The sequence below is a fragment of the Anomaloglossus baeobatrachus genome, chromosome 5, assembly GCF_048569485.1.
Source record: "Anomaloglossus baeobatrachus isolate aAnoBae1 chromosome 5, aAnoBae1.hap1, whole genome shotgun sequence".
NCBI lineage: Eukaryota > Metazoa > Chordata > Amphibia > Anura > Aromobatidae > Anomaloglossus > Anomaloglossus baeobatrachus.
In genome coordinates this window covers 535,202,194-535,227,355 of record NC_134357.1, presented here as the reverse complement: position 1 = coordinate 535,227,355, position 25,162 = coordinate 535,202,194, and the positions used below count along the sequence as shown (strand labels likewise).

Genomic DNA, 25,162 nt, shown 5'->3' with positions numbered 1-25,162 from the left:
GGGCGAGAGCAGTGACTGATGGGGAGAGGGGAGCGGCAGATGCTGGGCGGTGGAGCAGCAGATGGGGCGAGAGCAGTGACTGATGGGGAGAGGGTAGCGGCAGATGCAGGGGCGGTGGAGCAGCAGATGGGGCGAGAGCAGTGACTGATGGGGAGAGAGGAGCGGCAGATGCTGGGCGGTGGAGCAGCAGATGGGGCGAGAGCAGTGACTGATGGGGAGAGGGGAGCGGCAGATGCTGGGGCGGTGGAGCAGCAGATGGGGCGAGAGCAGTGACTGATGGGGAGAGGGGAGCGGCAGATGCTGGGGCGGTGGAGCAGCAGATGGGGCGAGAGCAGTGACTGATGGGGAGAGGGGAGCGGCAGATGCTGGGGCGGTGGAGCAGCAGATGGGGCGAGAGCAGTGACTGATGGGGAGAGGGGAGCGGCAGATGCTGGGCGGTGGAGCAGCAGATGGGGCGAGAGCAGTGACTGATGGGGAGAGGGGAGCGGCAGATGCTGGGCGGTGGAGCAGCAGATGGGGCGAGAGCAGTGACTGATGGGGAGAGGGGAGCGGCAGATGCTGGGCGGTGGAGCAGCAGATGGGGCGAGAGCAGTGACTGATGGGGAGAGGGGAGCGGCAGATGCTGGGCGGTGGAGCAGCAGATGGGGCGAGAGCAGTGACTGATGGGGAGAGGGGAGCGGCAGATGCTGGGCGGTGGAGCAGCAGATGGGGCGAGAGCAGTGACTGATGGGGAGAGGGGAGCGGCAGATGCAGGGGCGGTGGAGCAGCAGATGGGGCGAGAGCAGTGACTGATGGGGAGAGGGGAGCGGCAGATGCTGGGGCGGTGGAGCGGCAGATGGGGCGAGAGCAGTGACTGATGGGGAGAGGGGAGCGGCAGATGCTGGGCGGTGGAGCAGCAGATGGGGCGAGAGCAGTGACTGATGGGGAGAGGGGAGCGGCAGATGCTGGGGCAGTGGAGCAGCAGATGGGGCGAGAGCAGTGACTGATGGGGAGAGGGGAGCGGCAGATGCTGGGGCGGTGGAGCAGCAGATGGGGCGAGAGCAGTGACTGATGGGGAGAGGGGAGCGGCAGATGCTGGGCGGTGGAGCAGCAGATGGGGCGAGAGCAGTGACTGATGGGGAGAGGGGAGCGGCAGATGCTGGGCGGTGGAGCAGCAGATGGGGCGAGAGCAGTGACTGATGGGGAGAGGGGAGCGGCAGATGCTGGGCGGTGGAGCAGCAGATGGGGCGAGGGCAGTGACTGATGGGGAGAGGGGAGCGGCAGATGCTGGGGCGGTGGAGCAGCAGATGGGGCGAGGGCAGTGACTGATGGGGAGAGGGGAGCGGCAGATGCTGGGGCGGTGGAGCAGCAGATGGGGCGAGTGCAGCGGCCGCCGTGACGCTCTCCTCCCGCTGCGCCACCCCCTGCATCTGACGCCGCTTGCTCTTACTGCTGAGTAGCGGCGTCACATGCAGGAGCGCAGCGGGAGAGCAGGGGGCGAAGCACATGGAGCAGGGCAGCGGTGGATCGAGGGCTGTGACTCACAGATGGGCGCCTGCAGGGATCGCTCTCCTCAGATTCCACGGAGGGAGAAGCTAAGGAGAGCGATCTCCTACAGCGAGCTCACCCGGTTCCAGAGGCACGGTGCTGCTTGGAGAAATCGGTCACAAGGCCGATCTCTCCAATCAGAGCTGGGGGCGGGTGCAGTAAAGCTCACTGAGCTCCAGCCAATGGCCAGTGCTGCAGCAGCACTGACATAGCTGGATTGCAATGCTTCAGCCATTTTCAATGGCTGAAACATAACACTGGCTGTGATTGGCTGACGAACGCCGTTCAGCCAATCACAGCCTCCGTAGGTCCGGGAAGGAGACACCACCCCTCCTGAGGTCAGGTACAAGTCCTCTCCTTCCCGAATCTACAGTTTTTTAAAACCGATCGCGGTGCCCGGTGCTCTGGGGCCGCGATTTCGCCATGACGGATCTAGCCGTCATGGGTCTTTAAGTACCAGGGCACCATGACGGCTAGATCCGTCAAAGGTCGTGAAGGGGTTAAGGAATTTGTGAAGGAATTGAACAATAATCAGATTGGTTTGAGATTCACATATGAAATTGGAATTGACAAGATCGCCTTCCTGGACATCTATATAAAAAAAGAAACGGACGGGAGCTTACAAACTACCCTATATAGGAAACCCAGCGCTACAAACAATTTTCTCCAATGGAATAGCTATCATCCAATCAATTTGAAGAAAGGAATACCAAAAGGACAGTTCCTTAGAGTGCGCAGGAACTGTTCGGACAATTATGAGTTCAAGAGGCAGGCATCCCAACTTAGTAGGAGATTCCTCGATAGGGGATACCCGGAGAAAGTGATTCATCAAGCCTTCAATTTTGCGGCAGGTAGAGATAGACATGAATTACTTAATACAAAACATGAAGAAAAACTAGGAGGAAAGACTAGATTGGTTGGGACATTTGACGACCAGAATGCTCAAGTGATGAAAATTCTTAGAAAATATTGGGGAATCCTTAAACAGGACCCCGATATTAAAGACAACATTCTCCCCTACCCTTCGGTAACCTTCCGTAGAGGCCGCAATCTAAAGGATTTTGTAGTAAAAAGTCACTATGAAGCCCCTGAGAACACTGGGAGTATGTGGCTAACGACACGTGAAAATAGAACCTTCAAATGTGGAACCTGCAAATTTTGCAGGTTTATTCTACCATCAAGAGAGTTCCAAAGTGCTAAAACGGGGAGAATATGTAAGAATAGGAGTTTCGCCAATTGTAAAACTCAAGAAGTCATATACCTATTTAGTTGTGGATGCCCCAAGAACTATGTAGGAAAAACTAAACGAGAGTTCAGGGTTCGGATAGGAGAACATCTTGGTGATATACGTAACCAACGTGATACGCCGATAGCCCGACACATCAATATGGTACATGCAGGCCAGACGGATGAGATTAAGTTCTCATCCATTGAGACGATACCAGAACCTGTAAGAAAAGGGGATTGGAATACCCTTCTTCTGCAGAGAGAAGCGAGGTGGATCTTTTGGATGGCCTCGGTGCATCCAGATGGTCTTAATGAACATATTAGCTATACGCCTTTTATTTAGACAAATAATTCCGAGCCACCCAATTTTTTGTGGGATACTAGGTCTGTAGTAGACAACTCCCCCCCCTGTATTATTACTCTAAAAACCAGTTAGAGCCATGAAAAAATATGCTATTATCAGAATCTGGATGATAACATACATAAATGTGTGTGTGCTTGGTCCTTGTTGCTAGAATAAGTAACCCCCAGTACATTGTTACGTTATTTCTAATGTCAGGGAACTCATATTGGTCCACTTGTTCATCCCTTGGAATATATACCTCATGGTAGAATACATACACTGTCAAATTTGAGCATATCACCGTCGGTAACGGAAGCGACCTTATTTAATTAACAATTGCCCTGTACCACAGCCGTGCTGGCATTGGTCCCTAACGCTATATTATTGATCTAGAGCACTACTGCGCATGCGCTAACACGGAACGTGATACTATTAAAAATGACTAGGAACCAGTATCACGCATCTAGGGGAGGTCATTATTAGGTGTACCTCACCCGACCATGTGACCAGTAAGTAAAATCACCTCCCCCTGGCATTCAGCATAGGCTAGGCTGAAGCGTAACGTCATTTCCGGTTTCTTTTTCCCAACACTAGATTACTAATGTATAGTACTACAGCGCATGCGCTAACACGGAACGTGATATTCGCAAAAGCGACTAGGAACCAATATCACGGGTTCAGGGGAGGCCATTATTAGATGCGCCTCACCCGACCACGTGACGAGTAAATGTGATCACCTCCCCCTTACATTTACTATAGGGAAGATGAGGCGTAACGTCACTTCCGGTTTCTCTTTAGCATGGCGCCAATAATTCATTTAAAAACCGGGAACCGCTGCAGGAATGGCTCTGCTGTACCAGTTCAGGACCTATATTCCACGCAGACGGACGTAAGGTAGGACCCATATTCCTTGGGCTTTGAGAATATGATTCCAGAACGTGAGTTATTTTCTTTATTAGATACCTTACTTGCTGTCATTATTATCTAACATAAACGATTGCTCCATTTGGGGTTAGCAATCAGGTATGCCTCCTCACTGTATATAAATTAACGATTAGCATGGTGATAGAGGGGTAATTAAGTTTCTCCTTGTGCCTAGGTTTGGGTCCTATACACTGTGAGCCATGACTATGTATGGAGATTGATCCTGGTATAGAGGTCTGAGGGCATAATTCTGAAAACCAAAGGCATTTATTACTAGATAATCGGTTTGCTGAGGTCACCACTGCATGTTATAAACGGCTGCTCCTGCTGTGGTCAGCAACTAGGTATGCTCCTACTTTGGTTATAATCAAGGAATGTGCATGAGGACATAGGGTTAATGCAGATTCATTTTATATTTAGGATCTTTGTCGTGTTTACTGTAACCCCTGACTACATATGGAGGTTTATCCATCTTGGGGATGAATTCTACTACCCGCATACATCCTTAAGGTATTTTTCTTTTTGAACTAACGAGATGTAGTGAGATACAGTCCGTGGGGGACAAATATGATGACTGGTTCCCTCGGGCTTTTGACAGGTTGGCTGCCTTGCTGATTATGGTGGTCGTGTTACACAATACCCCTCAAGTGGCAACTATGTTGTTTTGAGTTCAAATGCAATAAGGTAACCTATGATCTGTCTTGCCTGTATTGTGGACTACTATTAGGTACCTAAGTATGGATATAGACAACATGTCCTTTTAATGCATATCTTAGTATCCTTTTACATCGTTGCCCTTAAGAGGATGCTTTTCCCATGGTTAAAGATATGAGACAGGATAAGATATGATACTATTCAACATATTGAATGATACGTGTATATATATACACAGATGATCATCCAGATGAGGTACCAGTTGGATCCTAGGATCATAATATCCCTGTCGCTAGCCCAGTGACCAATAGGACCGTACTCACTCCGGTCAGTATATATAAAAGTACACTATAGTGGAAAGGGGTTACTGCACATATAGGTAACTGTCAGGGCAGGGAGGACTGGTAAGCCCAGGAGGTGGATCCACTGGACCGAGTATCCCACCGGGGGGCAGGGTACACGGCAGCCGGAGCACTGGCGTGGCCGGGACAGGTATAACCAGGTCAGCAGAGTCACAAAGTTCTTCAGGACGGTAAGGAAGACAGGCACAGGTACCAGGGAGCAAAGACAAGAAGTCTACAGGACACGGCACCAGGGGGCCTGAGCACCTAGCACAAAAGACAAAGCTTCTAGACACGTTGATCAGGCAACGCCCCTATGGAAAGGCCAGTCTTATATATCCAGCACAGCCGTATGTCACATCCTGCTTCAGGTGTGCTGGGTCCATAAAACCAGGAGAGTGGGCGCGGCCTGGTCCTATACAGAGGCATGAGGCTAATACTCAGAGTCAGACTCATGAGACCAGGAGCAGGACACAGGAGAGCACGAGCGGCAGCCATGACCGGTGGACACGTGGAGTGGATCAGTGGGTAAGGAGCAGTGCAATGACGGTGAGGCCGGATCGGTGGGTACGGAGCGGTGGTGCGATGCAGGTGCGACTGGATCAGTGGGTACAGAGCGGTGGTGCAATGCAGGTACGACTGGATCAGTGGGTATGGAGCGGTGGTGCGATGCAGGTGCGACTGGATCAGTGGGTACAGAGCGGTGGTGCAATGCAGGTACGACTGGATCAGTGGGTACAGAGCGGTGGTGCAATGCAGGTACGACTGGATCAGTGGGTATGGAGCGGTGGTGCGATGCAGGAACCGGCTCAGTGGGTAAGGAGGGCTGCTGGGACACCGGGAGCGTGACAGTACCCCCCCCTTGAAGCCCCCCTCCCCGCGGCCGGGACATGTAGGCGCGCCGAAGAGGGGCAGCAACGTACTTCCGGGACAACCAGGACCGAGCCTCGGGGCCGCAATCCACCCAATCGACCAGGAAGGACTGCCTACCCCGGACCGTTTTCATGGCCACTATGTCCCGTATCGGAGAACCCAAGTCAGCGGCAACGGAGGCAACGGATAAGGGAAGACAGTCAGAAGCAGGACTGGAGTCGTGGGCGACCGGTTCGGGCGTCTCGGACCGGGTACAGGAAGGTGTGTCATCCTCAGTAGCAGGGGGCATCAAAGTCTCAAGTGCCAGGGATGGTGGAACGACGCTGGACTGCGTCGACTGTGCTTCTGGATCCGGTGGCACCACAGGCACAAGTGCCAGGAGCTGTGGTACACCGCTGGACTGAGTCGTCGCCTCTTCTTCTTCCTGCGGCATAGCAGGCTCGGGTGACAGGGGCCGAGGAACGGGCTGTAGGCAGTGGTCATGACACGAGGACCCCCAGCGGTTAATAGCGCCAGAGTGCCAACTAATGGCAGGGTCATGAAGTTGAAGCCAGGGCAGGCCCAACAGGAGCTCAGGAGCCATCCTTGGGATCACAAAGAAGGTGATGGTCTCAGTATGCAATGTGCCAACCTGGAGTCTTACTGGTTCAGTGGTATATCGGACAGGTTCGTATAGCAGTTTGCCGTCCACGGAGGCGAACCAGAGGGGCTTGGCAAGCGGGATCACAGGTACTTGGTATCGGTCCACTGCAGACTGGTGTATGAAATTACCCGCCGCCCCAGAATCGATGTGGGCCTCTGCTGTGAACCTGGTCTTCTTCGTCGTCACCTGGACAGTCTGTGTAAGTGGAACGGAGGGGATTCCGGTGCCAAGGGTAGCGGTTCCCACCATCCCTTGGGCCTGGGGTCTACCAGGTTTCTCAGGGCATGCCCGAAGCATGTGTGACCCGTCTCCACAATAGAAGCACAGGCCCAGGGCGAGCCGTTCTGCACGGCGTTGCTTGGCTTGGTTCAGTCGGTCAATTTGCATGGGTTCCGGGAACATGTCACAGGAAGGCAGGGGCAAAGGAGCGGTAGGCCTCTGCGGGGACAAGGCGTGACGGGGTGGTAGCTTCTCCCGGAATACCTCTTTGGTTCGCTCCTGGAAACGGAGGTCAATCCGGGTGGCTAAGGATATTAAAGCGTCCAAGGTGCGTGGAACGTCACGGCCAGCAAGCTCGTCTTTGACGCGGCCAGAGAGTCCTTCCCAAAAGGCCGCCGTCAAGGCCTCATTGTTCCAGCCCAGCTCAGAGGCGAGCGTGCGGAACTGGATGGCGTATTGGCCGACGGTCAGGGTCCCTTGGCGTAGCCGGAGGAGCGAAGAGGTCACTGTGGTGGTACGTCCGGGTTCATCGAATGTACTTCGGAAAGCGTGCAGGAATTCCCGGATGTTAGTGGTCATTGGACCCTCAGTCTCCCACAGGGGGTTAATCCAGGCTAGAGCTTCGCCTTCCAAGTGCGACATCAGGAACGCCACTTTAGCCTGGTCTGAGACAAACAAATGAGGAAGCAACTTGAAATGCAGGGAGCACTGGTTCAAGAAGCCGCGGCAGGACTTGGGATCCCCTGCATAGCGAGGCGGAGCAGCGAGGCGAAGTTGCGAGGCCGTGGCGGAAACTGGTTCGGAGCCGGAGACTGGTTGCTGCGTGGACTCAGACGAGGCAGCGGTCTGCAGCGTATATAACCGGTAGTCCATGGACGCCAGGAATTTTAGCATCCGGTGTAAGGTGTCACGCTGTTGCACCAGTTCCTGGCGTAGTTCGGCCAGCTCAGATGTTTGTGCTCCAGCGGGATCCATGGCCTGATCAAACTGTCAGGGCAGGGAGGACTGGTAAGCCCAGGAGGTGGATCCACTGGACCGAGTATCCCACCGGAGGGCAGGGTACACGGCAGCCGGAGCACTGGCGTGGCCGGGACAGGTATAACCAGGTCAGCAGAGTCACAAAGTTCTTCAGGACGGTAAGGAAGACAGGCACAGGTACCAGGGAGCAAAGACAAGAAGTCTACAGGACACGGCACCAGGGGGCCTGAGCACCTAGCACAAAAGACAAAGCTTCTAGACACGTTGATCAGGCAACGCCCCTATGGAAAGGCCAGTCTTATATATCCAGCACAGCCGTATGTCACATCCTGCTTCAGGTGTGCTGGGTCCATAAAACCAGGAGAGTGGGCGCGGCCTGGTCCTATACAGAGGCATGAGGCTAATACTCAGAGTCAGACTCATGAGACCAGGAGCAGGACACAGGAGAGCACGAGCGGCAGCCATGACCGGTGGACACGTGGAGTGGATCAGTGGGTAAGGAGCAGTGCAATGACGGTGAGGCCGGATCGGTGGGTACGGAGCGGTGGTGCGATGCAGGTGCGACTGGATCAGTGGGTACAGAGCGGTGGTGCAATGCAGGTACGACTGGATCAGTGGGTATGGAGCGGTGGTGCGATGCAGGTGCGACTGGATCAGTGGGTACAGAGCGGTGGTGCAATGCAGGTACGACTGGATCAGTGGGTACAGAGCGGTGGTGCAATGCAGGTACGACTGGATCAGTGGGTATGGAGCGGTGGTGCGATGCAGGAACCGGCTCAGTGGGTAAGGAGGGCTGCTGGGACACCGGGAGCGTGACAGTAACAAGGACTTTCTGTATGTTTTTATATGTTAACAGATATCAAAATAAGGAGTCTATCAAGCAATTGTCTTCAAGCCCCTGATGAGCCCTACACCATTAAGATGTTAATGGGCGAAACGCGTCGGGCATCTTTGTAATTGTGGATAATCCTTATTATGAATTGTGTCTCAAAAATTGTCTTAAATTGAGCACACTTCTGTGCTGAATACTCTTAAACAGCATAATTATCTAAACTGTGCTTTACAGCTATCTATTCGAGCACACTGACAGATTTGACAAAACAGCTGACGACCCCTAAGCCCCATCCCATAACCTCTTTGCTATACTATTAGCAACCTCAAATCATCCTGGACTGTGCACTATTTTCACTGTGGTGATAAAATTCTAAGATTTCTATCTGTTAGATGGGGTGCACTATTCTGTTTAAGGAGGGCGGACTATAGGGACTTAGTCATCGTTGAACGGGGGCGTCATTGATCTAGGACGCCGACCCCCGTACGGTAGGAAGGAAATAGGATAGGGAGATTTCTCCTTACTTCCTCCTTACTTTTTAATTTTTTTGTTTATGTATGTTTGTGAATGATTATCAAATAAAATTATTTTTTAACAAAAGTAGTAAGACATTTAGGTTTGCAAATAATATCTACTTTACACGATTTACCTTGGTATATAATTTATCTGGAAATTCCTCAGATCCAGAATAGCGGCAAAGATACTAAGCAAAGATAAAAAAGCCAGTGGCCTTGGCATTCCGAATATCTGGAACTATTACATAGCCACCCAAATTTCATTTCTATCTCAGAGGGTTCAGGAAGTTGCTAAAATGCCATGGATGAGAATAGAGGAGGCAGAAGCCTTACCATACAATTTACATAGCTTACTATATAGTATTGTTTGGCCTTATTAAGGCATTATTAAGATGGTATTACATTCCAGTGAGAATCACCTTAATGTATCATAATGCCTCTCCGAAATGCTGGTGAGACTGTGGGGGTATGGTCACCTTGAAACACACTCTATGGGACTGTAATAAGGTAACGTAACAGGATTCTGGAGATCTGTATTCCGGCTGTTGTCTGAGGTTTTCTCATTTCCAATCCCTCCAGATCCAGTAATGGCGATTCTGTTTATTGGACTTCAAGCCTTCTCACCAATGACCCGAGTATTAATGTGTAAAATTCTGGTTATAGCAAAAACAGTCTTGACAAGACATTGGAGAACAACTCATATACCAGACATAGCTGAAGTCATCCAAACTATTAATAATACTTTTATATACGAAAAAATTATTGTATATGGACAGGGCCGTATTTACCATTAGGCACCCGTGGTCCGGTGCCTGGGGCAGCAGGTTGCGGGGGTCGGCAGGTTGCGGGGGGCGGCACCCTCTGGCAGCAAAAAAAAAAAAATATTTAATTTTTTTTTTTACCCCCCGGAGGGGGGGAGAGGCGCACCTCCGTTTATTTGTGTCCGCATCAATTAAGACACGAATGCAAACAAACTGCGGCCACCGAGCACAGGGAGCTGATTGACCCCGGAACTGCCGGCGCCTGCAATTCTGGGGTCACAGGCGCACGCCAATCCGCTCCTTCCTCTGTGCTGCGTCCACTGCTGTGTGGACGTCACATGCAGAGTTCACAGCAGGACGCCGCGGAGGACGACGCGATGGAAGCCGGTGTCAGAAGAGGATACTCACATGAGCCAGGAAGATGGCGGCAGGCACTGGATCAGGTAAGTGCTCGCAGAGCTGAAAATTCATAAGGAGCGTGGGGGTGTCTCTAATGCAGACTGGAGATGGGGGGAGGCTGGAGGGAGGCAGAGGCTGAAACTGGGGGGAGGCTGGAGAGAGGCTGAGACTGGGGGGAGGCTGGAGGGAGGCAGAGGCTGAGACTGGGGGGAGGCTGGAGGGAGGCTGAGACTGGGGGGAGGCTAGAGGGAGGCAGAGGCTGAGACTTGGGGGAGGCTGGAGGGAGGCAGAGGCTGAGACTGGGGGGATGCTGAGACTGGGGGGAGACTGGAGGGAGGCAGAGGCTGAGACTGAGGGAGGCTGGAGGGAGGCAGAGGCGGAGGGAGGCTGAGACTGGGGGGAGGCTGGTGGGAGGCAGAGGCTGAGGCTGTTGGGAGGCAGAGGCTGAGACTGGGGGGAGGCTGGAGGGAGGCAGAGGCTGAGACAGGAGGGAGGCAGAGGCTGAGACTGGGGGGAGGCTGGAGGGAGGCACAGGCTGAGACTGGGGGGAGGCTGGAGGGAGGCTGAGACTGGGGGGAGGCTGGAGGGAGGCTGAGACTGGGAAGAGGCTGAGGCTGGAGGGAGGCTGAGACTGGGGGAAGGCTGGAGGGAGGCTGAGACTGGGGGGAGGCTGGAGGGAGGATGAGACTGGGGGAAGGCTGGAGGGAGGCTGAGACTGGAGGGAGGCTGAGACTGGGGGGAGGCTGGAGGGAGGCAGAGGCTGAGACTGGGGGGAGGCTGGAGGGAGGCAGAGGCTGAGACTGGGCCTAAACCTGCAATATTAGTAAAAATGTATATGGTTTAAGAAATATATTTATTTAGTTGTAAAATTTTGGTTCGATTTTTGCAAAAACTTCCTTAAAAACCGCCGTTTTCAGCTGTCCAAAGTCTACTCACATCAATGTCAATGAGAATGAGACGTTCTGAAGATAAAAGACATACAATGTGTTAGATGTTCATGGTGGATAATTCACTGCCCAGGTGAACTGTCTGTGCTTGCTAATAAACTTATCAGTTCTTATGCACATAAAGAGCGAATCAGTTTAGAGATAACGATCCTCCTATATTCACAGACATCCCTGCACTCCCAGTAAATCCAGTTCAGATAACCCAGAGTAAGCTAGGGATGCCACAATACACCAAGCACCCGTGGCAGGTGTTTGGTGCAAGTTACCTGGTCACTGTCATCAGTGGTTCAGTGTTTGATGGGTATAGTTAGGCAATCGGCCTTGGAATAAGATAGATTCCCACAGAGCAAAGGCGAGCTTACTCACCCAGGGCCGATTGCCTAGCTATACCCATCAAACCCTGAACCACAGATGACAGTAAATTCCCCATTTAAGATATAGGTATATCATTGGTGGTCTATATATGGGTACATATGTGTTTTCGTATTTTTACCTTAGGACCTATGCATTGCTTGGCACCATCAATTAAAGTTAATTTGGGTCAGTTACTTTGACTTTGCTGGTCCGTATGATAGATAGTGTCCATGTATGGTCCCGGTGTGATGTGTCATATGCCTCATTAGATAAAAGGGGTTACATAAGATCCTTTCATGTGAAGATACATTGGTATGATAACAGAATCAAAAATATACTAACTTCTGCATGAATGCCCACAAATATGGAAGTTTGAGATACTACCTTAATACTATGGGTCCCATTTGAGGGATAGGAACATCACTTGTGGTCCATATATGGATACATATATGCATGTCATTACACCAAGACCATTTGAAGTAAATTTGAGTCAGTTATTCTGACTATACGGGTTCGAACGCTAAGTGGTATCCATCTATGGTCCCAGTGTGACATTTAGTTGCTATACTATTAAAAATCATTTTGTCTCTTTAGACAACAGGGGTCATATTTGAAATATTTTTCATGTGAAAACACACTGGTGTGAGAACAGAATTAAATATGTACCAATTCCTGCATTAGTGTCTATAAATACTGGAGTCTGATATATAATACATGAGTGCTGGTCACCATCTGCTTGGAAATCGTCATCTTATTTATATATGTGCGGCTATACTATCATTCCCTGATGTTCACGAAACTGTTGTCCTATGTCTATCTTTGAATTATATTATGAGAAAATTATGAGTAAAAATAAAAATTCACTTTTGATTAAGAATTTATGGATTCCTGTACAATTATTGTAGGTTAAATGAAACTGGGGGGAGGCTGGAGGGAGGCAGAGGCTGAGACTGGGGGGAGGCTGGAGGGAGGCAGAGGTGGAGGGAGGCTGAGACTGGGGGGAGGCAGAGGCTGAGGCTGTTGGGAGGCAGAGGCTGAGACTGGGGGGAGGCTGGAGGGAGGCAGAGGCTGAGACAGGAGGGAGGCAGAGGCTGAGACTGGGGGGAGGCTGGAGGGAGGCACAGGCTGAGACTGGGGGGAGGCTGGAGGGAGGCTGAGACTGGGGGGAGGCTGGAGGGAGGCTGAGACTGGGAAGAGGCTGAGGCTGGAGGGAGGCTGAGACTGGGGGAAGGCTGGAGGGAGGCTGAGACTGGGAGGAGGCTGGAGGGAGGATGAGACTGGGGGGAGGCTGGAGGGAGGCTGAGACTGGAGGGAGGCTGAGACTGGGGGGAGGCTGGAGGGAGGCAGAGGCTGAGACTGGGGGGAGGCTGGAGGGAGGCAGAGGCTGAGACTGGGCCTAAACCTGCAATATTAGTAAAAATGTATATGGTTTAAGAAATATATTTATTTAGTTGTAAAATTTTGGTTCGATTTTTGCAAAAACTTCCTTAAAAACCGCCGTTTTCATCTGTCCAAAGTCTATTCACATCAATGTCAATGAGAATGAGACGTTCTGAAGATAAAAGACATACAATGTGTTAGATGTTCATGGTGGATAATTCACTGCCCAGGTGAACTGTCTGTGCTTGCTAATAAACTTATCAGTTCTTATGCACATAAAGAGCGAATCTGTTTAGAGATAACGATCCTCCTATATTCACAGACATCCCTGCACTCCCAGTAAATCCAGTTCAGATAACCCAGAGTAAGCTAGGGATGCCACAATACACCAAGCACCCGTGGCAGGTGTTTGGTGCAAGTTACCTGGTCACTGTCATCAGTGGTTCAGTGTTTGATGGGTATAGTTAGGCAATCGGCCCTGGAATAAGATAGATTCCCACAGAGCAAAGGCGAGCTTACTCACCCAGGGCCGATTGCCTAGCTATACCCATCAAACCCTGAACCACAGATGACAGTAAATTCCCGCAGGGTTGCTTTTCTAGCCATTACATTAGGATACTGAACCACCAATGACAGCTATACTCTTCTTTGGGAATTTTTTGCAATCATATACCCACAACACACTAAACCACCAACGACAGTAAACTCTGTGAACAAGGCCGTTATGGCCAAAACATCACAGAAAAAATATCTGTCAAATACTGTTCACTTCCTTTGCTTGGCAGCTCCTTCAGAGCTGCTTTTCTACAGCTACTCCCTCTTTGGGCATGTTTTGCAAAATTCCTGCAGGGGAAGATAAAAACTGGCTGAGACTGGGGGGAGGCTGAGACTGGGGGGAGGCTGAGGCTGAGACTGGGGGGAGGCTAAGACTGAGACTGGGGAGAGGCTGATACTGGGGGGAGGCTGAGGCTGAGACTGGGGGGAGGCTGAGACTGGGGGGAGGCTGAGACTGGGGGGAGGCTGAGACTGGGGGGAGGCTGAGGCGGAGACTGGGGCAGGCTGAGGCTGGGGGGAGTCAGAGGCTGAGACTGGGGGAGAGAGGCTGATGCTGAAGGAAGATAGAGGCTGATGCTTGGGGAGACTGGGGGTGAGAGGCTGATGCTGAGGGAAGATAGAGGCTGATGCTTGGGGAGGCTGGGGGAGAGAGGCTGATGCTGAGGGAAGATAGAGGCTAATGCTGTGGGAAGATAGAGGATGATGCTGAGGGAAGATAGAGGCTGATGCTGAGGGAAGATAGAGGCTGATGCTAGAGACAGAGGACAAGGGTTGAGGGATAGTGCAATGACAAAATCGATTGGGTGGGGGGAGTGTAAGGACTCAGAATAAGAGGGTGGCAGCATTGGGAGCTCATTATGGAGAAGGGGCAGCATGTGTGGGCTCAGTATGGAGTGGAGCCATGTAGGGGAGTCAATATCAAGAGTGGAATAGTGTGTGTGTGTGTGGGGGGGTGTCTCAGCATAAACGTTAGTGTGGTGGTCTTAGCATGAGTGGGGCAACATGGAGGTGTCATTATGGAAAAGAGGAAGGCAGCATTAGCAGCTCATGGAGAGGGGCAGCATGTATGGGACACTGTGAGGAGGGGGCAGCATGCATGGGACACTGTGAAGAGAAGGCAGCATGCATGGGACACTGTGAGGAGGGGGCAGCATGCATGGGACACTGTGAGGAGGAGGCAGCATGCATGGGACACTGTGAGGAGGAGGCAGCATGCATGGGACACCGTGACGAGGGGGCAGCATGCATGGGACATTGTGAGGAGGGAGCAGCATGCATGGGGCACTGTGAGGAGGGGGCAGCATGCATGGGACACTGTGAGGAGGGGGCAGCATGCATAAGACACTGTGAGGAGGGGGCAGCATGTATGGGACACTGTGAGGAGGGGGCATCATGCATGGGACACTGAGGAGGGGGCAGCATGCATGGGACACTGTGAGGAGGGGGCAGCATGCATGGGACACTGTGAGGAGGGGGCAGCATGCATGGGACACTGTGAGGAGGAAGCAGCATGCATGGGACACTGAGAGGAGGGGGCAGCATGCATGGGACACTGTGAGGAGGGAGCAGCATGCATGGGACACTGAGGAGGGAGCAGCATGCATGGGACACTGTGAGGAGGGGGCAGCATGCATGGGACATTGTGAGGAGGGGCAGCATGCATGGGACACTGTGAGGAGGGGGCAGCATGCATGGGACACTGTGAGGAGGGGGCCGCATGCATGGGACACTGTGAGGAGGGGGCAGCATGCATGGGACACTGTGAGGAGGGAGCAGCAAGCATGGGACATTGTGAGGAGGGGGCAGCATGTATGGGACATTGTGAGGAGGGGGCAGCATGCATGGGACATTGTGAGGAGGGGGCAGCATGCATGGGACATTGTGAGGAGGGGCAGCATGCATGGGACATTGTGAGGAGGGGGCAGCATGCATGGGAAATTGTGAGGAGGGAGCAGCATGCATGGGACATTGTGAGGAGGGGGCAGCATGCATGGGACATTGTGAGGAGGGGGCAGCATGCATGGGACACTGTGAGGAGGGGGTAGCATGCATGGGGCACTGTGAGGAGGGAGCAGCATGCATGGGACATTGTGATGAGGGGGCAGCATTCATGGGACATTGTGAGGAGGGGGCAGCATGCATGGGACATTGTGAGGAGGGGGCAGCATGCATGGGACATTGTGAGGAGGGGGCAGCATGCATGGGACATTGTGAGGAGGGGGCCGCATGCATGGGACATTGTGAGGAGGGGCAGCATGCATGGGATACTGTGAGGAGGGAGCAGCATGCATGGGACATTGTGAGGAGGGAGCAGCATGCATGGGACATTGTGAAGAGGAGGCAGTATGCATGGGACACTGTGAGGAGTGAACAGCATGCATGGGACATTGTCCTCACATCATGCTGCTCCCTCCTCACAATGAACAGATCATATTTCATAATTGAGGAAGGTGTGGTGGGTATAATTTATAAGTGAGGACAGTGTGGTGTTTTAGTTTATTAGGGGCAGTGTGACAGTCACAGTATATAACTGGGGACGGTGTGGTGGGAATATTTTATACTCATGCTATGTTTTGATGTGCCTGTGGTGATCCCCATTGGGGGGGTTAGTGCCCTACATTTCTCATTGATACTTTTTAAAGTGTTTTACAGAGTAGATCTACCTTAAACAGATGTCATGTGGGAAAACTCAGTTTTACGTTGTCACTAAGGGGCGCGACCACTTAAAGTGCCTAGGGTAGCATGGAGGCAAAATACAGCCCTGCATATGGAGACTCTTCTTGGAAAAGCTTCAGACAAATATGACTGCTATGGGTGCCAATCACAGGTCATACTCACATCCCCTGGATGGATGACTTGCACAAAGCTTAGGTGAAATCTAAATGTGCAATATACGATTTCACTTACATATGCATGTTATGCTCTTCTTTTCTACTCTTATTTGTGTGACGCCCTGGCGCCGCCAGGTGTTCACACAGAATAGACCCCCGCATAACACCTTCCCTCACAGAGTTACACTTAGCCAACAAAACCCTAGTCACCCCCCCAGGGTAGGAAAGGCAAACCAGTGGGCAGTACCAGGCAGATCGAGAACGCCCACCTAGGGGTCTAGAGAACCCGGGGCGGGAAAAGAGTCAGTGGGAGTTTGAAGTTCAAGTTGAGTGGAGTAGGAGGAGAGTTGAGGAGAAAGTGAAGCTCAAGTGCAGAGCCAAAAAGGAAAGGCGTCGAGGTTGGAGCCCCGGTGTACTGGCTAGGTGGCAGATGGTGGTCCCTGTCTGTCAGGAGACGGGAAGATGGCTGCCGGAGATCCGAGGTGGACCGGGGCAGGGTTGGAGCCCGCCAGTACCGACACCGGAGAACCGACCCGGAAACCGTGCACAGAGGGGGTACCTGGACCCTGAAGCAGAGACCGGAACAACCGGCTTTGTTAATTAACCAGTTGAGGACAGGATTATAGGTCCTCTCCCACCCAAAGTCCTGAAAGCAGACAACCACCCACCCCGGGGGATAGGGCATCCGCCAGGGCCCGGTAGATCTCAAGGGTCAGCATCAGCGGGCAAGACTCTCAACCAAAGTACCGGGAGCAGACTCCCGTGTTCCACACCGGGAAGTCCACCACACCAAAAACACAGTGTAGAGGAAAGGGACACAGACCATCTCCCCGGGTGAGGGACCAGAATACACCCGGCTGCGGCGGCCGGCCACCAGCACCTTGGTTTACCATTGGACTTTTGTGATTCATTCAATTGTGAGTAAACTAACATTCCTCGGTCTGACCGGGCGCGCCGCCCCCTGCAATCACCATCCTCAGCACAGAGACACTGGGCCCTGGGGCATCCATTCCTACCCACGGAGGGGTTAACATCCAGCTGCCATCCCATCGCCCCCGGGTGCCCCACAACAGCAGTGGTGGTGCCACACTTCACCAAACACCGTGGGTGGCGTCACAGAGTGTCTACGGCAAATCCCGTACAAATACATCCCCTTTTATTTGACGTGTCCGTGCGACCCCCAGGTCCGGAAGAATCCCTTGAGCCACACTGCGGATCCGAGCAGCCCGACGGCTGGCGTGGGGGCGGGACATATGTCTCTCCCCTCTCTGGCAGTGATGCCAATGAAAATAACAAGAATTAGGTTGATTCTTGTGATTATTAAGGATATTATTATTGATTTCTAATATTATAATAGATACATAATGACGAAATTATGTTTTTCTATACTTGATATGTATTTTATTATTTGAACTTGATTGATAACCTGAAAGAACTTATGAAGTCGAATCCACGTCAAGCCTGGTGGTTATTATTGTTTGTCCGCTTTTATTACGCTCTGCACTTCCACCCGTCCGAGAACAACGTCAAGGCAGACGTGCTGTCCAGATATTTTCTGTCAGACAATCAAGAGAAGGAGCCTCAGCACAATATCGAGTCTTCCAAGATGATCCAGTGTCTCCAATAGACATGTCTTGAGTCCGTCCTGGAAAGACGTTAATTTCTGAAGTAGACAGGAAGCGTGTTCTGCAGTGGGGTCCTTCCTCCAAGTTGGCCGGCCACACTGGATAGAAGGTCTATTCAGCTAATCTCTCAGCATTACTGGTGGCCAAAGCTGCACCAAGATGTTCTGCAGTTTGTTTCGGCCAACCCCTGATGTGCCTGCAACAAGACCCCTAAGAAGCTTCTTGCCAGATGACTACTAATGGAAGAGTGCCTTAAATATCTTAAGAGTGATTGCTGACCTCAAAGATCAATTTCGTGTAATAGGACGCTGGCCTTTTAAGAATGGGGTGTGGCCTCGCGCGCACCCTTCAGGCGCTCCCAAAAGGCCTGCATGTGGCCTGGCAGCAGGAGGAGGTTGCGGCAGGCTCCCGCTGCAGGAACATGGCGCATGGAACCGCCGGACAGGTGAGAATGGCTCCCCCGCCAAGGCATGACAGCGGGAGCGTGCAGGGGTTCCGCGCCGGGACCATGCGCTACAGAGGTTTTACCTCAAACCCTTTTACAGCTAGGATGAATGTTACCTTAAAGGTGTCTTCATCACTGACTAGTGGAGGAGAGGTACCTGTATCCCTGTAGTAATGGCATAGGATGACGGGTTTGAGGAGAAACACATGGAACAAGCTGGGAATTTGTAAGGAAGCCGGGTGCTTTCCTTATACCTCAATCTGCTGGAGCACCTTGAAGAGACAGATAAAATAGGGACCGAGCTGGTAGGATGGCAACTTGAGGCGGACATATCTGGAAGAGAGCCATACTTTGTCTCTGGACCGGAACGAATGAGGGTCTAAGCTTCCTTTATTAGCATGCCTCTTCATATGTCTGGTCCAAGGAGGACTTGGTCTCTGCCCAGATTTCAGAGAAAGTTTTGACAAGATCATCGGCTGCTGGATTGCCAAAGGTGATCTCTGCTGGGAACGGGATTTTGGGCTGTTGTCCATATTCTACGTGAAATGGAGATTTAGGAAAGGATTCACTCACGTAAATATTGTATGAGAACTCCGCCCAACGAAGGAACTTGACCCGTTTACTGTGGTGCTTCGTCGACAAAGTGCCACAGGAAATTTGTCAGGATTTGGTTGACCCGCTCTACTTCGCCGTTGGACTGCGGATGATAGGCCATTGAGAAGTCCAAGGTAACAATTCAGCAGCTTACCCTTGGCCCTCCAGAAACAAAAAATGAACTGGATGCCTCTGTCAGACATGATGTGGAGTGGTAGTCCATGCAGTTAGATGTGCTGGACGCAGAGGGTAAACCAGTCATAGGAATGAAATGGATCATTGTGGAAAACCTGTCCACTACTAACAGATGACTGTGCAGCCAGAGGACTTCAGCAGGTCATTGATAAAGTCCATCGCAATATGCTGCCACAGAGCGGATGGCACCAGAAAGGTCAGAGGTCCGTCCTCTCCACTGCACTGCGTCCCAGGTTCCTCTGCTGGGCGGAAGCACTCATTATCGACGGATGTGGTGAGTGTGTTTGTGTGATCTGATGTATGTGATTTCGACCAGAAACTGGGTAGGACCACATGAAACATACCATATTTTTCGCTTTATAAGACGCACTTTTGTTCCCCCAAATTTTGGGGGAAAGTAGGGGGTACGTCTTATAAACCGAATATACGGATTATATACTGCAGGGTCCAGGGGAGGTGGGGGCCGCTCTGGAGCGGTGCTGGGGGCTGCTGGGGGGGCTGGTGAAGCTGCGGGAGGGAGCCTTTGATCTCCTGCTCCCGCTAATATAATATGCACAGCCGCTGTCCATCACTGTGGTGCTGAAACCGCACCGCGGCGATGGGCTGGGGGAGCTGCGCATATTATATCTGCCTGTGCTTCCTTTGATCGCACATGCACCCCTGTGTTAGCTATGGCCCCCATGCTGCTGCCCATAATAAAATAAAAAAAACCTCTTTACTTACCCCCTCCAGCGTGTCTCCCCGGTCTCCCTCCTGGTGCTGTGATCATGCATGCAGAGATTTCACTCTGCTGTGCCGATCACATGACCGGGGCCGCGAACCAGGAAATGCAGGCAGGAGGCCGGAGCTCAACCCCAAGGAGGGGGACACGAGGGAGCACAGTGCTGGAGAAGGTAAGGAAAGAGTTTATTTTACTAAAAGCAGCAGCATGGGGGCGATATCTAACACAGGGTGATGTGTGACAGCCACAGGGGGCCGTGTGTGCCAGCCACAGGGGGCCGTGTGTGCCAGCCACAGGGGGCAGTGTGTGCCAGCCACAGGGGGCCGTGTGTGCCAGCCACAGGGGGCCATGTGTGCCAGCCACAGAAGCCGTGTGCCAGCCATAGGGGCCATGTGCCAGCCACAGGGGGCAGTGTGCCAGCAATAGGGGACATGTTGCATCACTAGGGGATGTGTGCCAGCACAAGAACGCTATATTCAATATACGGTGGCCATATCCAGATTAAGGGGGCTAATTTTAGGATGGGGGGGCTATGAGGGACATATACTCTATATGATTTCTTAGACGGACACTGGCATTATAAGACGGACCCCATTTATTAAAAAAAATTCTCTATTCCTTCACCAAATTTGGGGGTGCGTCTTATAATCCGGTACATCTTATAAAGCGAAAAATACGGTACCTCCTGGGAGCGTCCACCGAAGATCGCATGAGGACCTGGGTCTGGTAAATGATTCTCCTGGGAATGGGGATCTGCATTTATTTGGGGGGTAAACTTTCACCCGTGTTATCCCCGAGAATAAGCCCTATCGCATTTTTCGTGGCAAAATAAAATGATAGGGTTTTATTTTCAGGGATACACGGTAATTCCAAGTATCCACAGTTTTAATCATACCCTAATTGTTTTTTATTTAGACGGGTCTATCTATCACATCACTTATCTCATGATTCCTTTTTCTCCCTTCATAACTTTTCCTCAGAATCTGATCCCTCCTTTCATGTTTCTACACCCTCCGTGCACTCAGTAACACTTTGTATCCGTAGTTGTACACATACTGGCTGGTGATGGGTTGATGAAGCGTTATTTGAATGCCATTATTATATTGATGTCTCGACCAAGTATTTAGCATGAAAAAAGAGAATTACTATAATATAAAAAGGGGCACCATCTCGCCAAAGTCCCAGTGTGTTTTCAGAGCATAAGAGATAACTGCCATATTAATAGATATCCACTACCATACAGGAGGAACCCTTTTGTGTTATATACTGTACATATCCCCCCCCCCCTTTTTTTTTTATTGTGAAAAAAACTTTGCCACCAAACCAGGGAGGGAACTAGCACGGTGCCGTCATGGCTCTGGAAAATCCAATTATCGGTGAGTAATTATCATCTTTTTTCTATCAGAAATATACCTATTCACTTTGAGTGACAAAGAAGAATTTTTTTAAAAAATTATATACTTTATTTGGATATATTAAAAAGGAGTCCTTTGACCCAAACGTACAATACACCAAAAAATGAATGTCAATAATACATAAAATAAAAGACAATAGGTAGTCTCACCCACTTCATTAAAGACAAACAGAGAGGTTTTAGAGTGGATGACAACCAATACTTCCACCCGGGAAAGCGTCAATACTCAGAGAGACGGGTAGGACTATATTCAATCCCTAGTCTTCCCCTCAAAAAATGTCCCTACCTAACAATGGAGCACATCCTAAGTTAAACGATGCCCCCATTCCTCGGCGGCTCGCCCTTAACAATCCCTTCTCTATCCCTATTGGGTAGTAATATAAACGTCTCAAAAAGTGGTGAGTACCACCATTATCTCTGGCACATCCACATTACAAGAGTTAAAATAGTAAAGGCAAACAATAATTATGAGGAAGGAGCTATCCCTCAATGATCTTCCTCAACGACTTGCCTTAAAAATGACCCTGTATTCCTGAGATATATATCAGCTCATGAATACTAATAATTCAGAAATATGGAACTTATCCACTTATCTCCAATTCTGTCTTCTAGGTGCCTAGAGACCTCCAATAATTTCTTTAAACCGAGTCCATATGATTACATTTCATCTTCACATGATCTCGTCAAATCTTGCCCATCATGATCTTTATCCAGAGTCCATATAATTTTATTTCATTTTTTCAGGATCTCATCAGGCATAATAGCCTTAGGTGTTAAAGCCTCCAGGATCAGAGCGGTGGTCACACCGCTCTGATCCTGGAGGCTTTAACACCTAAGGCTATTATGCTTCTTTGAAAAATGAAAAAAATCTCCTGATGAGCTCCGTCGGCTACTGTGTATGGAGTGAAAGGCGTTGAGATGAGCCATGAGATGAGACATGATGAGATGAGATATAAATGAGATCCTGAAAAAATGAAATAAAATTATTAAGATTTGAGAAGCTGTCTCTGAAAGCAGGACTCCAACCCCCCTGGAAGTACTGACCCTGTAGGTGAGCTCTCCAGCTAACTGGGCTGGTGTCTTAATAACCATGGGGTATTCAGTAGCCCAAGGAACTCCCTTTAAAAGGTTTTGTTTGTCCAAAGAACCCCAAACGTTTTCTGGAAAGTGTGATCTAGATGAGCCACTTCTGCCTATTGCGCTGATAGAATTTGCCACTAAAGATCTCTCGTGTGGAACTGTGCCCACTGAATGGCTGTAATCATGGCTGTCAGAGAACCTAATAGGGACATTGCTTCTCTTAGAGACGTTTTCTGCTGACTCTGAGCAGTAAGAACTCTCTGCCTTATCCGGAATATTTTTTTTAGTTGGAATGAAACAATATTGGCGGGTTGAGTCTAAACAGATCCCTAGAAAAACCTGGAACTGAGCAGGGTTTGTTTTAGATTTTGCCCCGTTTATTAGCCACTCCAACTCTGCCAAAACTGAGAGTACCTGGTTGACCGTCACTAAAAATAGTCCCTTTCTGGCCTTCCCACTACTAGAAAGTCATCTAAATAAGGAATTACCTAGATACTGTATCTCTCTTTCTTATATAGGATTTCATTTTGACTACAATCTTGGTGAAAACCCTTGGAGCTAATGAGATGCCAAATGGGAAACACTGATATTGCAGGTGAACTAGGTTCTCGTCGATCTTTACCGCTAGTTGGAGATATTTCTGATGGCCTTTGTGGATCGGGACGTGATAGTATGTGTTCTTTAAATCTATCACTGCCATGTAGCAGAATGGAAAGAGGTGTTTCACTGCCGATTTTGGGGTTTCCGTTTTGAGTTTTTCTACCTTTTTATGTAGTGGTTCAGAGATTTTAGGTTGAAAATGGTTCTGAACGTTTTTAGTTTGTTTTTTTCCCCCCCTCGCCCATGACAGCACCACCTGAGAGGTCCGCCCCTTGAGGACAGGAAACCCACTGAAATAAAAATGCGGTACCTCTCTACCGCATCAGTTTAGGTTTCCTGTCCCGATGGGACACCCACGGATCGCTGTCCCAGGCCTGGCCTGGTGTGGAAGCCGAGTCTCTTACCTGAAGCCGGTGTCCAGGCTTGGAAGCACCCCCCCACGGTCTCAGACCCATGCGGCGGTGAGGCGCGGACCTGGAGCTGGAGCTCGGTCGACGTCGCTCCAGGACTGTGCGCACGCATGGCTGCCGCCGTAAGGCTTGTCCCTGCCGTGCTGCACGCTGGAGCGAAGACCGGAGGTGACGCGGAGACATGCGCGGTGCGGACAGGAAGCTACTGTCTGAGCATGCGCACCCGGATCCAAGATGGCGCTGCCCATGGACCAGCGGTGATTCTTAAACCGACCAGGAACGTGAGTATGATCTCTCCGGAATGGACGGCGATTCACTCCGCAGCGGTGAGCGGCAGCCTGCTTCACCTGCACGCAGCACCCAGCAGGCATCTGCATGCAAATCCAGGGCCACCCATTCACCCCGCAGTGGTGAGCGGCATGCCACTTCTCCTGCACGCAGCACCCGGCGGACGTCGGCGTGCGAATCCAGGAGCACCCGGTCCGGTGGAGGAAGCGGTCGGTCGGGCAGTCCCAGGAGGGATAGACCCAAGGACAGGGTTCAGCCATCGGATCTGGTAGTACTTCTTGCGTCAGGGGGTGAGTGGATCTTCGTGGTCAGCAGGGTGTTAAAAGCCCCTTTTTTGTTTTCTTGCCCCCCTTTCCTTAGGCATCTAGAAAGTGTGCATCTAAGAAGAAACTTAAGGAATGTGCTATCTGTCAGTCATCCTTGGCCCCAGAATACGCCAAAGCCCTGTACGCTGCCTGTATCCAGCAAACCCTTGCAAAAGAAGCCCTTGGGTTGGCAGCAGAATTGAGAGACATCATCCGAGCGGAGGTGCAAAACTCCCTGAAGTCGCTCAAGGGTCATAACAAACGCAGGAAGTCTCACCGTTCCCCCCTACCAGAGGTTTCGGGCCAGGGTTCGGGATCTTCAGCCTCCTCTGTGGCTGACACGTCTGACTCGGACTCTTCCTCCTCCTCTTCGGATGATGGGGGTAGGCCCTGCTTTTCAGCCGCAGATGTAGGACACTTGATCAAAGCCGTAAGGTCTACCATGGGCATAGTGGACCCCAAGTGGCCGGAGTTGACCCAGGATATTATGTTTGGGGGCATTGATGCCAAGAAGTGCAGAGGTTTCCCGATTCCCCAGAAGGTTGAGTCCCTCATTGACGACCAATGGGGGAAGGTGGATCGGCGGTTGAATCTCACCTCCTCGCTGAAACGGAAATACCCGGTGGAGGGGGGAGCTTCGGGTTCCTGGGATAGGACCCCTAAGATTGATGTGGCCATTGCCAAGGCTTCCCGTTCCACCACCTTGCCACTTGAGGATATGGGGTCACTTAAAGACCAACTAGACAGGAAGGTGGACGGCTTCCTAAGGGGTGCCTGGGAATTGGCGGCCGGAGGCCTGCGGCCGGCTGTTTCAAGTGCATGTGTGGCACGCTCTTTGATGGTGTGGCTCCAGCAGTTGGAGGATCAGCTGAAAGGGGATACACCAAGGAAGGACATAGTTGCCTCGCTCCCACTGCTTCAGGGAGTGGCGGCGTTTATGGCAGACGCCTCCATCGACTCCCTCAAGCTCCTTGCGAGGTCAACGGGCCTCTCTAACTCAGCGCGAAGGGCTCTTTGGCTGAAGAATTGGAGGGGGGATACCCAATCCAAGGTACCTTACCTCTTTGGATCTAGTCTGGATGACCTCCTTACCAAGGCGTCAGATAAGAAGCAAGGGTTTCCAGTCGTCCCAGGTCCGTCTACGGGGAGCCAGCCCTTTCGGAGGCGCCAATACTTTGGCAA

General features: G+C 51.3%; 1 protein-coding gene across 1 annotated transcript in view; it reads right to left on the bottom strand.

Moving 5' to 3' along the window:
- LOC142312925 (uncharacterized) overlaps positions 1–25,162 on the bottom strand; it is a 135,873-nt gene that overhangs the window by 45,136 nt on the left and 65,575 nt on the right. Inside the window, 2 exon segments of the mRNA XM_075351913.1 lie at positions 11,173–11,198; positions 18,724–18,909. Coding sequence (XP_075208028.1) covers positions 11,173–11,198; positions 18,724–18,909 — 212 coding nt within the window.